General features: G+C 35.0%; 1 protein-coding gene across 1 annotated transcript in view; it reads right to left on the bottom strand.

Moving 5' to 3' along the window:
* NUP58 (nucleoporin 58) overlaps positions 1-13363 on the bottom strand; it is a 56900-nt gene that overhangs the window by 21243 nt on the left and 22294 nt on the right. Inside the window, exons 4-9 of the mRNA XM_019651434.1 lie at positions 12647-12796; positions 11901-12038; positions 9513-9623; positions 5737-5761; positions 1612-1677; positions 1107-1281 (exon numbers count right to left, since the gene is read on the bottom strand). Coding sequence (XP_019506979.1) covers positions 1107-1281; positions 1612-1677; positions 5737-5761; positions 9513-9623; positions 11901-12038; positions 12647-12796 — 665 coding nt within the window. The remainder of the gene's footprint in view (positions 1-1106; positions 1282-1611; positions 1678-5736; positions 5762-9512; positions 9624-11900; positions 12039-12646; positions 12797-13363) is intronic.

The raw sequence follows: 13363 nt of genomic DNA, 5'->3' as shown, positions 1-13363 counted from the left end.
TAAAATTTTCACTTAAAATATCTTCACTTCAGGGCCGGCCAAGTGGCACGTTGATTAAGAACTGGCTTGGGACGCCAGCTCAGAGCAGCAGGGCCGGTTTTCGGATCCCACATGAGGGCCAGTGACGTTGCCCTCTACAGCTAAGATGGTGAACAACAGCTTGACCTGGAGCTGGGCTGTCGTGGGTCGCCGGTGACAGCGCAGGCTGCAGCCCCTGCTGCAGTGGGCTGCCATAAACTACCGTGAGTGGCCGGCAGCCAGTGTGAGCTGCCAAGAGCCGCCGTGAGTGGCCGTCCAGAGGCTGGCAACCGATCTGCCTCACCGGGGAGGAACGCAATGATGCCAACATGGGCCAGTGAGGCAGAGTCCTCCACAACTAGACTGAAGAACAAAAGGACAGCAACTTGTCTGTTCCTTCCCAATTCCCCAATAAAATCTTTAAAAAAAAAAAAAATCACTTCATTTATGAAAAGCACAGTCATCAGATAAACCCACATTAAAAAGAACTAGGTATTATTTATTTCATATATATTGTATATTATACCATAGGGACAAATAACAAGTAGACAGAAATGATGGAAGATATTAGCCTCAATACCATTTTTACTAAGCTGAGACTGGCAACACATCAGTAAAATTTAAGACCTATAAAGCATGATAGAATTTTTATTTAATAACTGACAGATTCAAAACACATATTTTTCTGCCTGTTTTCCTCTCGCATAACAATTATGCCATCAGGCACTCTTATGGAACAAAGGAGTTGACAGCATAAGCTCAGGTTAGATTACTAGGGTCTGGATCCAAGCTCTCTCACTTAGTAACAAGGCACTCTGCCTGTTTTCTTATTTATATAATAAAGATAATAGTACCTACCTCACAGGGCTGTCAAGAAAACCCCATTTTAGGGTTAATACATAAGTTTAAGGATACTGCCTCATCCATAGTAAGCACTCAATAAAAACTAGTAAATATGATTAAAGCAATTTAAAAGTATGTGAGCTGTATGGTTTTCTTACAGTATTAAACTTTATAATTTAAAAAAATACCTATTTCCATTTCAAACAAAAAAACCCCTACCATAAAGTGACTTTACAGTAGTTTACCTGAGCAGTTTCTATTTTCAATTTGTCAATATTGAGAGTGTTTCTCTGTAATCCACTGGCAGCCAATGACAGAAGCTGCTTCAGAGCTTTAATATCTTCTTGTACTTTAAGCATTGCTTTCGAAGACATTCTACTAATTTCTTCTTGGACCTGTTTTTGTTCCTTCACAAATTTCCTTCAAAACAAAACAAAACTGATTTAAAAAAAAAAAAAATACACCTTTGGTTCCCTACAGGAAAATAGTATATTTACAATAGGTTGGTTAGAGTCCAAGTGTTTTAAGAAGCAAAAAATAAAAATTTACCTACAGTTCCCATGCTGTTTCACAAAATGGTAGTTACAGATTTTTTTTTAATTCCTGTTGTTCTGCTTTCATTCTCATTTCTAAAAGCATTAAAAATTTAACCCCAGGTAAAATGTTTAGGAGGAAGAGGAGTTGTTCCCCCTAAAATATACTCTAGCATTCTTCAAGTATGAGTTATCTAATTATATTTGACACACTTACTGGAGATTTTCAACATCCTGGCAGATGACAGTAGGTAGATTTTCATCCTTCAGTGCTTTACTATCCCTAAGAAAAATGCCACACATGTATTAAAACCATTGAGATTATAAAAAGCTGACAGCTGAGTTTTATTAGTGTGTTAAGATACAAGAAAATAAAGCAAATATGCCCCACTTAAAGCTTTCGTGGATGATTTCAAAGTTCTTTATAAAGAACAATAAACTTCCTGACCTATAATATTACTTTAACAATTCACCTGACATGGAGACTTCTTTTATAAGAACACTGGCATCTACATAAGTGCATGTGACTAATTGTTTAAGGAAAAAATCAGAAAATACTACAGGTTGTATGGGACATTGAACTAACTTCCCTGGTTCAAAAATTGTATGATTGGTATTTTATTCAGTTTAAAAATATTAAAGCATTCATTAAAGAAAGTCTACAAAACTTCACATAATAAGATGCACACACTATTTACTTATTTTATAACTTTTCAATTTTTTCTTCAATAAAATAAGACAGTAATAGCTTAAGGGAGTCATAAATATTTAAAGACAGGAATAAGTGAAATTTGACACACTGTAATGAATTCATGAGTTATTGGGGTCTTTGGAAAAGTCATGACGCATGTTTGCAACAGGTGGCAATAGTTCATTTTTGGAAGTACTAGAGTCATTCGCATCTATGTTATTGCTATGTCATTTGACAGCTGACAGTTCTAGCTTCAGTGTAAAAAAAAAATTGAGCAATTTGGTTGAGTTTTGGAGATTTTACAAGTTGAAGATGGAAGACCAAACTGCATTTTTGCCATATTTTACTGTTTTATTTCCATAAAGGGAAGAACGCGCATCAAGCTCGTGAAAAGTTGCATAAAGTTTATGGTAACAATGCTTTACAAGAACGTCAGTGCCAACGATGGTTCACGAAATTCCATGTTGATGATTTTGATCTCAACGACGCTCCTCGGTCAGGGAGGCACCCCGAGGTTGATGACAACAAAATAAAGGCATTAATCAAGTCAAACCCATGTTATACGACACCAGATTGCAAAAACACTGAACATCCATCATTCAAGCGTTCACGACCACCTGAAGAAGCTGGGATATTTGGGTTTCGCATGAACTCAAAGAAGTTCATTTAAGGGTGCATATAAACATCTGCAATATGCTCATTAAATGTGAGGGAAATGATCCTTTTTTGAAGAGACTGATAACTGGTGATGAGAAGTGGCTTGCTGACAACAATGTGGTGTGCAAACAGTCTTGGTCCCAACGTGATGATTCGCTTCAAATGACATCGAAAGCAGACATTCATCAGAGGAAGGTTATGCTCTCAGTGTGGTGGGATTTTAAAGGGTGTCGTGTTTTTCATGCTCCTACCAAGGAACCAAACAATCAATTTGAATGTGTACTGTCAGCAATTGAACAGTTTGAACAAATCCATCATCCAGACACATCCAGAGCTTCTTAATTGTAAAGGAGTTGTGTTCCATCGTGACAACGCGAGACCACACACAAGTTTGATCACCCATCAAAAATTATTGGAGCTTGGATGGGATGTGTTGCCATACCCACCATACTCGCCTGACCTTGTGCTGTCAGACTTCCACTTGTTTCGCTCTCTTCAAAACTCCTTGCATGGTGTAATGTTCAGTTCAGATGAGGCTGTAAATCAGCACCTTGTTCAGTTTTTCACAAATAAAGGGAGGTCCTTCTATGAACGAGGAATTATGAAGCTCACTGAAAGATGGCAAAAGGTTNGTTGGGAGGGGGGTGCGGATGAGGGAGAAGGGGAAGGAATTAGACAGCATAAATAGGTAACTACAATATTGCCACAGGGATATGAAAGACAGTTTGGGGAATATAATTAATAATGTTGTAAACATTTTGTAGGGTGTCAGATGGTCACGTCTTGTTAGAGACCACTTCATGGATGGGGTAGAGGCCTGACCACTGCACTGTACACCTGAATCTGATGTTGTATAATATTGTATGTCAACCATAATTGAATATATATATATATGTGTATATATATATATATATAGTCATGGGACGTGGAGTACAGTGTGGGAGTGGAGTCAAGGGAATTGTAATAGATATGTATGATATGGGGGGGGGAGTGGGGCAGCAGATTGGGGGAGAGGTGGTGGATTGGGGGAGGAGAGTTGTCACTTTGAGGGGTAAAAAGTATAACTACTGCACTGTGTTGTACAGCTGAAACTAATTTAAAAACATATTTCACAATAAAAATTTTAAAAAATAAATGTTAATCTGAAAAAAAGAAAAAAAAAAGAATGTAAGCTTCAGGAGAGCAGGACTCTTACTTATCTTACCACCTAAAACAGAGCCTACTGCATAGGAGTGTGTCCAATAAATATTTGTTCCACAAATGACAAGGGCTTGCAACAGGGTGGTAGCACCAGAAATGAAGCAAATAGAAAATGAAGAATTAAAATTATCAGGCCTGCCTGATTAAGTGTGTAGAGTGAGAGAAAAGGAGGTATTAAGGAAAACTTCCAGATTTCTGACTTGACTGTGTAGTCTATGGTTTCCCTCCCTCCCTCCTTATAAATACAAACAATGCTGAAGGTATTTTTGTCTCTTTAATCTACAACCACATTCTTCAAGCCTCACAAGATATCCTGTAACTCATCCTATGCACACTGGATTTAAAGAACTCTTCCACCTTTGTCTTCAAAAGATTTAGTTCTAAAGGTTAAATCTGTCACCATTAAAATGATCTTTATTTTAATTGCCTCTTTCTGGAATTCTGCTAGCCAAATTTTTGTCACCACTTAAAGTGATGTAGAAGATTACACACAAACGATGAATATGCCGTTAATACCTACACTTTGCAATTTAATCAAGGCAATATAAGTCACTAAAACACAACCATTTTGTATACTGTCCAAAATTATCACCAATAAATGCTGTAAAACGTATTTAAAACAAAAACAAAACAAAAAAATAGACAGGATCCCAAGGGGCATAAAGACTTGAAAGCTCGTTAACTACGAAATCATTAATGCACTGTAATGTCTAAAGCCGTATATCCTGCAATGGAATCTGAATTATCAGGGAGAAACTTTTATTTGTCCTACTTAAAATTCTCTATTAATTGTCTTTTTTTTCTAAAACCCCATACAATAAGCTATAATTTAATTCATTCGTTCAACATTCATTCTGTGCCTAAGACTGACGAGTTGCTAGGGCTCGGATATGAAATCCCAGGTCCTATTACTCAGCCAGACCTCANTTTTTTAGCTGAGCCATCCTGCTACCTATTGGCAGCTTAGCGGCTGCTCAGCTCGGGCTGGCCTCGAACCGCTGTTGCTCAGAGCTCAAACTCTTGAGCGAGCTCTTAACCAACTGAGCCACTCGGCCGGCCTGGATCTTTGTTCTTTATATAAATAACCTACCTTTGAAAAACAGACAAAATATGTCATGACTTTTCCGAAGACCCAACAGATTTCAGTCACAGATTTGCTACTACTTCCTGGATATAACTAGGCAAATCTCAGTACCTCTAAGCTTCCTCACTAATGGAATAGGGCTAAAATATACACAAGATGTTTGGAAGGAGTGAACTTGATCACTTATTTACAAATGCTTTCTTTAACATAATACAAATTGGGTGAGAAATATAAAAATAATGATTTTCAAACACATATATGATGTATACAGAGGCTATCATTCCTCTTTATAATAAGGAAATAAATGGTACTAGTATAGTAATGCATATATAAAATAAAAATACACACATACATATATTTTCATTTACATATATAAAAGGTGCTCCAAGATTAAAGTTCCATGAGTTATTATTTAATAACTTAAACAAACACATGCACATATTTATATTCATTTGTATTATTTGGGAAAAGCCAACAACTTCCTAGAAAGAATTGGTTATAAATTTTCTTAACAATTAAAAATTAAAGATTTGGCCTTTCATAATCTTTTTAGAACACATTGTTTACTATTTTATTTTTGACACGAACTAGTTAAAATTTTTTCTAAATGCCTATATGGTTTCATTTATTGCCAACCATACCATTTGCCTACAATGTAATAAATAAAACTCTTCAATTAAAATATTTTTAAAGTTAAATTGCAAACTTACTCTGGTCTTGTTCCTGTTTTATCACCTAGAAAATTCAAGAAGCTTTGTGTAAAAAATAGGTAGTATAACAATAAATTTCAAATACAAGTTTTAAGTTAATGAAAACTAAAGTATAAATAGAAACTGTTAAACATTTCATAGACTGCCCCTTAAACATTGTGCAATGTCATGACTTGTCAGAAACTCCAAACACAGCATGTTATGAAGACATGTTTATGTAAAAATAAACATAGTTATGTAGCTGATTTGCATCAATTTCTTTCAATGGCAAGAATCTTCCTTTTTCAACTATCTTCCATGAAAAATATTCCTGCCTAGCAGTTTCACTCCTAAGAGCTTTACTTGACACTTTATAAGGCCCAATCATTATGGAATACTATTATAAAATAGAGATTACCTGAACTCTCTAAATATTTTACAGCAAGTCTTTCAAAATGAAAATTTTTAATGTCTGCAGACATTTCAACAGCTCTCAGTAATAAACACCTACTGGACAGTTACCATGAATAGTATACATCTAAAAGTAAAAAAGTAAAAATGCTCCTTAAGCACAATAATGCTGTCACTCACTTTCCGATTTTCCAAAATTTATTTCTGGCTATAAAAATAAGAGCTGATTATTTAAGAAAACACAGAAAATACTGAAATACACAAAATTTCATCCCACCAGAGAGCCTCAGTGGTTCCTTCCAACATTTTTCTGCACATACACATACATTTTTAAAAACAATCAGGGTCACCATATTATACTTTAATGCACATATATTTTCTCAGCATGTTCTGAATACTTTCCATGTCAATTAAAATGACTTTAAATGACCACAGAGTACATATATGCATTTTCCTTAGCATATTAGCATTTACTATAGAAATAACACTGCTGCAATGAATGTGTTTATCTATCAATACTTGTGCACTACTTTATTTGTATTCCAGGAATTTACAGGTCAAAGACTATGCCAGGGAAGACCTTTGACTTATCACACCAAACTGATCCCTCAAGACTATTGTCCCAATTTACCTTCCCTTCTACTGGAAAAAGAGTTCTTATTCCATCACACCCTCAACAATCAACACATTTAAAAAATAAATAAGTGGCAGTATGTAGGTGAAAAATGTCACTTCATTATAATCTTAATTCATATTCCTGACAGTACTGAGTAAAACATTTCAAATGTTAATTATTCGAGTGTTTTTCTCCTTTTGTGAACTCCCTATTCATGCTATTTGCACATTTTTGAGGTACTTTTCTTGACTTCTAAGAGCTATTTCAACATTAAATATATTAATTCTTTGTCTCACATATATCGTATTTCATGTCTATTTCTAAAATTAGATCCTTATAATTGTAAGATACATCTCAATTTCAGAGATGTTAACATGTGAAAAAATCATCCAGAAATCAAGTATTTTCCCTTCAATTTGTCATTTATCTTTTACCTTTGTACATGGTTTCTTTTTCACCTTTAATCCAACTCTAATTTATTTTTCCATATTTTGTATTTCATTGATTCTAATATTTTTTTTCTTTTCCAGTTTAACATTTCTGAAATTGGCACTGTTCTATAGACAGAGTCTTAGATTTGTAAGGCACAGTAATATAAAGTAGGGATTTAATTTTTGTTCCAAAAGAGTTCAAAATTTTTATTGACTAATGCATTATTTTGCTGTTTCTTTGATATTCCATTTTTATTACATTTTATAAGTTACCCCACACACAAACATGTATATATTATAAAACTTGGGCCTGTGTCTAGACGACCGCGGACTCCTGACTCGTCTGCCCAGCTTTGCCTCAGTACTACCTGTGGACCACTACAAAAACTTCCTCACAGTTCTCCACATCCACTCTGGCCTTCCTGCACATTATTGTCCACGTGGCTGTCAGAATGCTCTTCTTAAAACACAAACCTCATCAAGTCACATTATTCAGATCAAAACCCTTTAGCAGATCCCTACTGTCCTCAGTATAATTACAAAACTCCTGAATGAGACCTAAAAGGCCCTTGTGATCTCTGTTATCTGATCTTCCTGCTCTGTAAGCCACACTGGACTTCCAGCAGTTCTTCAAAAGGGTCAAGATCATTCTCATCTTTAGATCTCAATCCATGCTGTCCCTCCTCATGGAATGCTGTTTCCTACGACTCTTCATCTGATCAAATCCCACTGATACCACAGGCCCACGCTAATTCATACAGCTACTAGAAAAAAAAAGAGAAATCCTTTGGATTAAAAAAAGAATCCCTTGATATTTATTCTATGTCAAGTCTCGTTAAGGCACAGTTTGAGAGCAGGACAATGGGGAGGGTGGGGAAATTAACTCCTTACATTTCTCTTACTTCTTTGCCTAGATCTGCTCTTTCACGTGGAGACTAAAAGCAATCACAATGAAGAGAGTAGTAGTCTCATGCTTAAAAGTAGTTGGAGGGCTGCTCCAACCGAGTAAAAAAGAAAAAAGCTGCTAAAACATCTAAGGCTATTTTTCTAATTATGAAGTTGCTACAAAGAAAACTACGTAAAAACAAGAGATAGGATCCTATGCTTAAAAATTAGTAAATTTTCATTCAAAAAGAAATAAACTCAAATTGTATGAGTTTATAAGTATTTTACCAACTTTTAGGAGAGTAATTCACCGTAGAATAAAAAGTATCTCCTTATAATAAAACCCATGTCCAATTTAAAAAATTCTTATACAGATATATGGACACTGATTATTTTACACCTTCATCCATTACCTCATTCTAAGTTCTTCAGGGGCTCAATGCAATATGTACTTGAGTGAAACATGCTTTCATCAGAAGCAGAAGAGATGTTGCAAAACAAAACAAAAAAATCACACACTGAACCAACAACAATAAAAAGCTTTTCAAACGAATTTGGATTGGCAAATTTTTTAAAAAACATTCAGTATAGCAAGAGCACAGCAAGAAGGGCATTTTCATACTGGCTGGTAGGCAAATAATTTTGGTAAAATCTTTCTGGAAAGCAATTCACAATATATCAAGAGTCTCTAAAATGTCCATCTTTTAAGCCAATGATTCAATTTCTAGGTATTTGCCCTAAAGAAATAACCACATATATGAACAAAAACTTTTAATAAAAGCAAACACCTAGTCAGTATTTACTATGGGACTGGCTCTGGTAAGTTTTACGAATAGTAATCCTCAAAACAACCCTACAAAGTAGGTACTATTACTTCTCCCACTTTACAGGCAAGGAAACGGAAGCACGGAGAGGATAAATAACTTGAGTAGGGGCACAAACCTTGCAAATAGGTGAGCCAGGATTTGAACCCAGGCAACTTAGCTCCAGAGTTCCACTCTTTACATTACAATACTACACTGGCTCTCTCTATGAAGATGTCCAATACAGTGATACTTCCCAGAATAAAAGAACTAGAAATAAACACTAAATTATCATATATCCATTCATAAAATTGCTATCAAGCAGAATTAAAATATTTTCAAAGAATTACTGACATTGACAAATACTTGTGATATATGAGAACGAACAGGTTTCAAAACAACATATCATGATCCCAAATAAAAAATATATAATACACACATTAAGATAACTACACAAGACACAGGCACATACAAATGTTTTCTACCAAAACAAAATCTTAAGTACACAACATATCAAATTTTTGAAATATTATGCAAACAAACTTAAAAATAAAAACTTTACTACTGAATATATAACTGTTTTCCATACATAGGAATTTAAGTTCCCTCAACAGAACTGTTAAAACATAAAATTACAATAACATTACTTACTCTTTTTATCTGATGAGCTGCTAAAATCTATACCACCAAGGCCTTCATTGCCTGCAGTTGAAGTAGCTGCTGTGGTTCCCAAAGTCAAGCCTAGAGCATTCTGTCCAAGTCCTACAAACAAGCCAGACATCATTTACAAAGTTCACAGGAAGTCTTTATAACCATCTCTCCTTCTGACCAGAGCACTCAAACACTCTTAAGTCAGATCCCAGATTTTCTTCACATTTGATTTAGGCAAATAACAAGAAACAAGTCTAAAGCATGCTCTGGACAAAGACTGATAGTCTTACTTGGATTCAATGGTGTATGTAGTTTGGATGATGTGATTTTTCTTTATTAAAAGGGTCAGAATGTATCTGTTAATTCGATATATGTGAACACTCATTTTTGTTTGTTTTTAAACACTCTACAAAACCAGTTTTAGTTATATAGTTTCAGATGAATATGTTTAGAATTACATACTTTTAAAATAATCTAGTATTGGATGTGTTCATTAACTTAACAGGGAGAATCCTTTCACATTGTATACATATATCAAGTCATGCACACTTTAAATATCTTACAACTTTGTCAGTTACACCTCATTAAAGCTGGGGGGAATAAATAGAGATTAATAAATATCTAGTATGAATTTATAAGATTTTAGTATAATTTAAAACAAATAGTTTCACTATGAACAAAATTTAAAGAACTGATAACTGGAAGTCTAACAGTTCAAACATCAAAATTTCATACTCCCAAGTTCTTTTCATAAAACTTTTTTAAAAAGTAGACATCATTTATTTAAATCCTACCTCACTGATAAAAGGAATTAAAGGGCCTAAATATAGCTAATCTTAAGTCATTAATATACAAGTATACTTGTGAATCAAGTAGCAGAATTTCAAAGAGCTTGCATTGCTAAATCATCTAAGTCCATGCATTCCCAAGCTGACACCACTGTGGTTCTTAGACAAGATGCTATTTACTTTAAAAACAGAGGAAACAGTAGTATGTACTGATCAGAGCACGGGATAACTGAAAACTGGATTTAAATCCTGGCAATGCATGAGCAAATATAGCTAAATAAATAGCTGTCACTGATTTTTTTTAAAATCAATGGCACCTTTAACATAAATAAAATTAAGCATTGAATATTGTGTCAAGAGCCTAAGAAAAATCAGAGCAGATGGAAAAGCTCAATAACGAGACACAAAAACAACCCTCTACCTCCCCTTTCTGTAATTTTTGTGTTTTGCTCTCATAGGACTCTTTGGGAGAGATGTTTAAATATTTATCCTGAAAAAAATGTATGTTATAGGCATCTGGTGATTTGGTTATTAGAAAACATTTCCAATACCTATAAAGTTAGACAACAATGACAAAGATAAGTATTTGAAAGATCAATGCAAATCTGAACACTACAAATTTCTATACAGTATCTTGACCAACTTCTTTTCTCCCCTCGCACTGACTTGAAATTTCCCCATTAAATTTAGTATCTGAATAGGACACCAAAGAATGACAGCCTTAACAGAAAACATCATGTCATATTCCTTCATGTCTATCACACAACCAAGGAAGGCATTAGATACATATTAGGTGTTCAATGAGACTTCTAAAATTAAATAACCATTGTAAATTAAATTAACCTGATATTACTGGAAATTCTGTGATTTTAACATGTATCAACATTTCCTAATCTGTAAACAGTTAAACAGAAATTCTTGATATTACGTTGTTATGTGAGGCAATTACACAATTTCTTCAAATAAGAGTAAAGCTTTTGTCAATCCCACAAGGCCCCACTCGTTTTCCTATATTGGCATTAGCTGTAGCCAGTATTCAAAACATCTGCAGAATCTTCAACGCGAGGCTAATTTCAAAGTAAGCATGAAATGAAAAATGAACCCAAAATATAAAACATTCATTCAGTGTTCTCTGCCAGGTGAACTAATACTTTAGTATTTTGCCTGACTATATTAGTTATTTAATATTTATATTTTAAAATCTTGTCTTCAAAGCCCTTTTCCTGATGTCTGCAATGGGAAGCCATTCCTAGAACTGGGGCTTGAAAGGTCAAGGTGTCTTACAATCAATGTAGGCAGTAAATGATCCAAGACTACTCAAACTTTTTTAATTAAAAAGAAAGGTTTCTCTAGAAACTTTACTGACTCCTTAAACAGGTACCTCTTTGTTTTTCTAGTCAGTCAATATTGAGAAACAGAAAAATTTATTTCTCAAATATGGCTAGGTCCAATTACGCACAAAAAACATTATAATTCAGTTTTCATACAAAAAGGAAAACATACAGGTTAACAAGACAAAGTGATTTGCTCAAAATGCCAAAATAAAGTAAATTTAAATAAAAGTATTTACTATTTCTGGAGAATAAACACCATCAATTACCTGATGCTGCTGTGTTTGCACTCTGGAAAAGCGAGCCTCCCAAACCAGCTAGGGCTCCCCCTAAAGAAAGGCCCGTTGATGCAGTCGTACTGGTAGCTGTTGTTCCACCCAAATTATTTAGGGTGAACCCTGTGGATGCTATAAAAAGTGAGAGTGTAAGCCTTCAAAAGGAAACAACACTGCTAAGAACACCACAGAAACTACAAAATACTTTCTTAAAAACAAAACTGATGTCCATGATAAAAGTGGATCTTGGGAAAAACTACTCAATAAAGATAAAATTATATATACTTATGAATAAAGAAAAATAGTACCTTCAAGCAAGAACCAGTGACAGAGAAAAGGGCTTTGGATAATAATAGAATGGTAACGGGTAACTGATTTTAGACAGTAATAGAGAGTTTTTAGCTCAGGCCACCAACTCCACCTTCAAATTTGAATGAATCTAAGCCAGGCAAGATTTGTGCAAATCTCATCCTTCCCTGTCACCAAAATGCTCCTTGAAAACAAATTAGATATTAACAGTTTTACATTTTACCTCTCTTCTGCTTTGCCCTGTAAAGACCAACTTCCAAGATGGCCTCTGCTTCTTCATAATCAGTAATTTATGTCAAAATTGCTGAATAATTTAAATGAGAAGTTTCCCAAACTGAAGTTATCTTTAATAAAGGTGGATACCCATGTTCACTAACCAAATAGAATTAAAACTGAACCATAAAATGCAACTTTCTCCCATTGTGCGTCACCTGCTGGGGTTGATGTCAGAGCAGACGAAAGAGTAAGACCGCTAGCTGAGGTAGAAGTAACAGGCAGAGTAAACGGCGTGGCAGACGCTGCAGGCTTACTGAATCCTAAGCTGAAGCCTGTTGTAGAAGCAGATGTAGTGGCTGGCGTTCCTGAGATGGGAAAAAAACAAACTCATTTTACCATAACTGTATGTATTACACCATCACTCAGGATCCCTAAAAGTTTGTGATCCTACTTCTTGTAGCTAGAACAAGGACATACTTGTGTGTGAATGAGAGAGAAAAATATAAACGTTGGGACCAAACGAAGGTGAATACTGAAAAAATGGCCCTGTGAATTAAGAAAAGCAAAACAAAATTCAATCAATGTGGTAATACTGAAATCCAATTTCAGTTGTACCCCAAGATTAGGTCTGACCTAAATAGCATTTATCCTTCCTTTCCTTTCCATTCAGTAGAAAAAGTCCCTCTTCTCCCAGACTATTAAACTACCCTTTTTGCTGCTTAAATTCCCCTTCCTTCTGGCTTGTGTCTCCATCACTCCCAGCTCTTTCTGCTCCTCTGTGCTGCTCCTTTCAGTCTGCTTTTGTAGATCTTCCTGCATTCACTTCTTCAATGATACTCCATATGGTTCCCTTCCTGCTCCCTTACTTCTTGAAAGATCTCACCTCCTTTCAGAATTTCAACTATAGGCACATAGATCTAAAGCTACATCTA

The sequence above is a fragment of the Hipposideros armiger genome, unplaced genomic scaffold, assembly GCF_001890085.2.
Source record: "Hipposideros armiger isolate ML-2016 unplaced genomic scaffold, ASM189008v1 scaffold_160, whole genome shotgun sequence".
NCBI classification, from domain to species: Eukaryota; Metazoa; Chordata; class Mammalia; order Chiroptera; family Hipposideridae; genus Hipposideros; species Hipposideros armiger.
The sequence above is the reverse complement of the archived record's forward strand: the minus strand, read 5'-3'. Positions and strand labels throughout refer to the sequence as shown.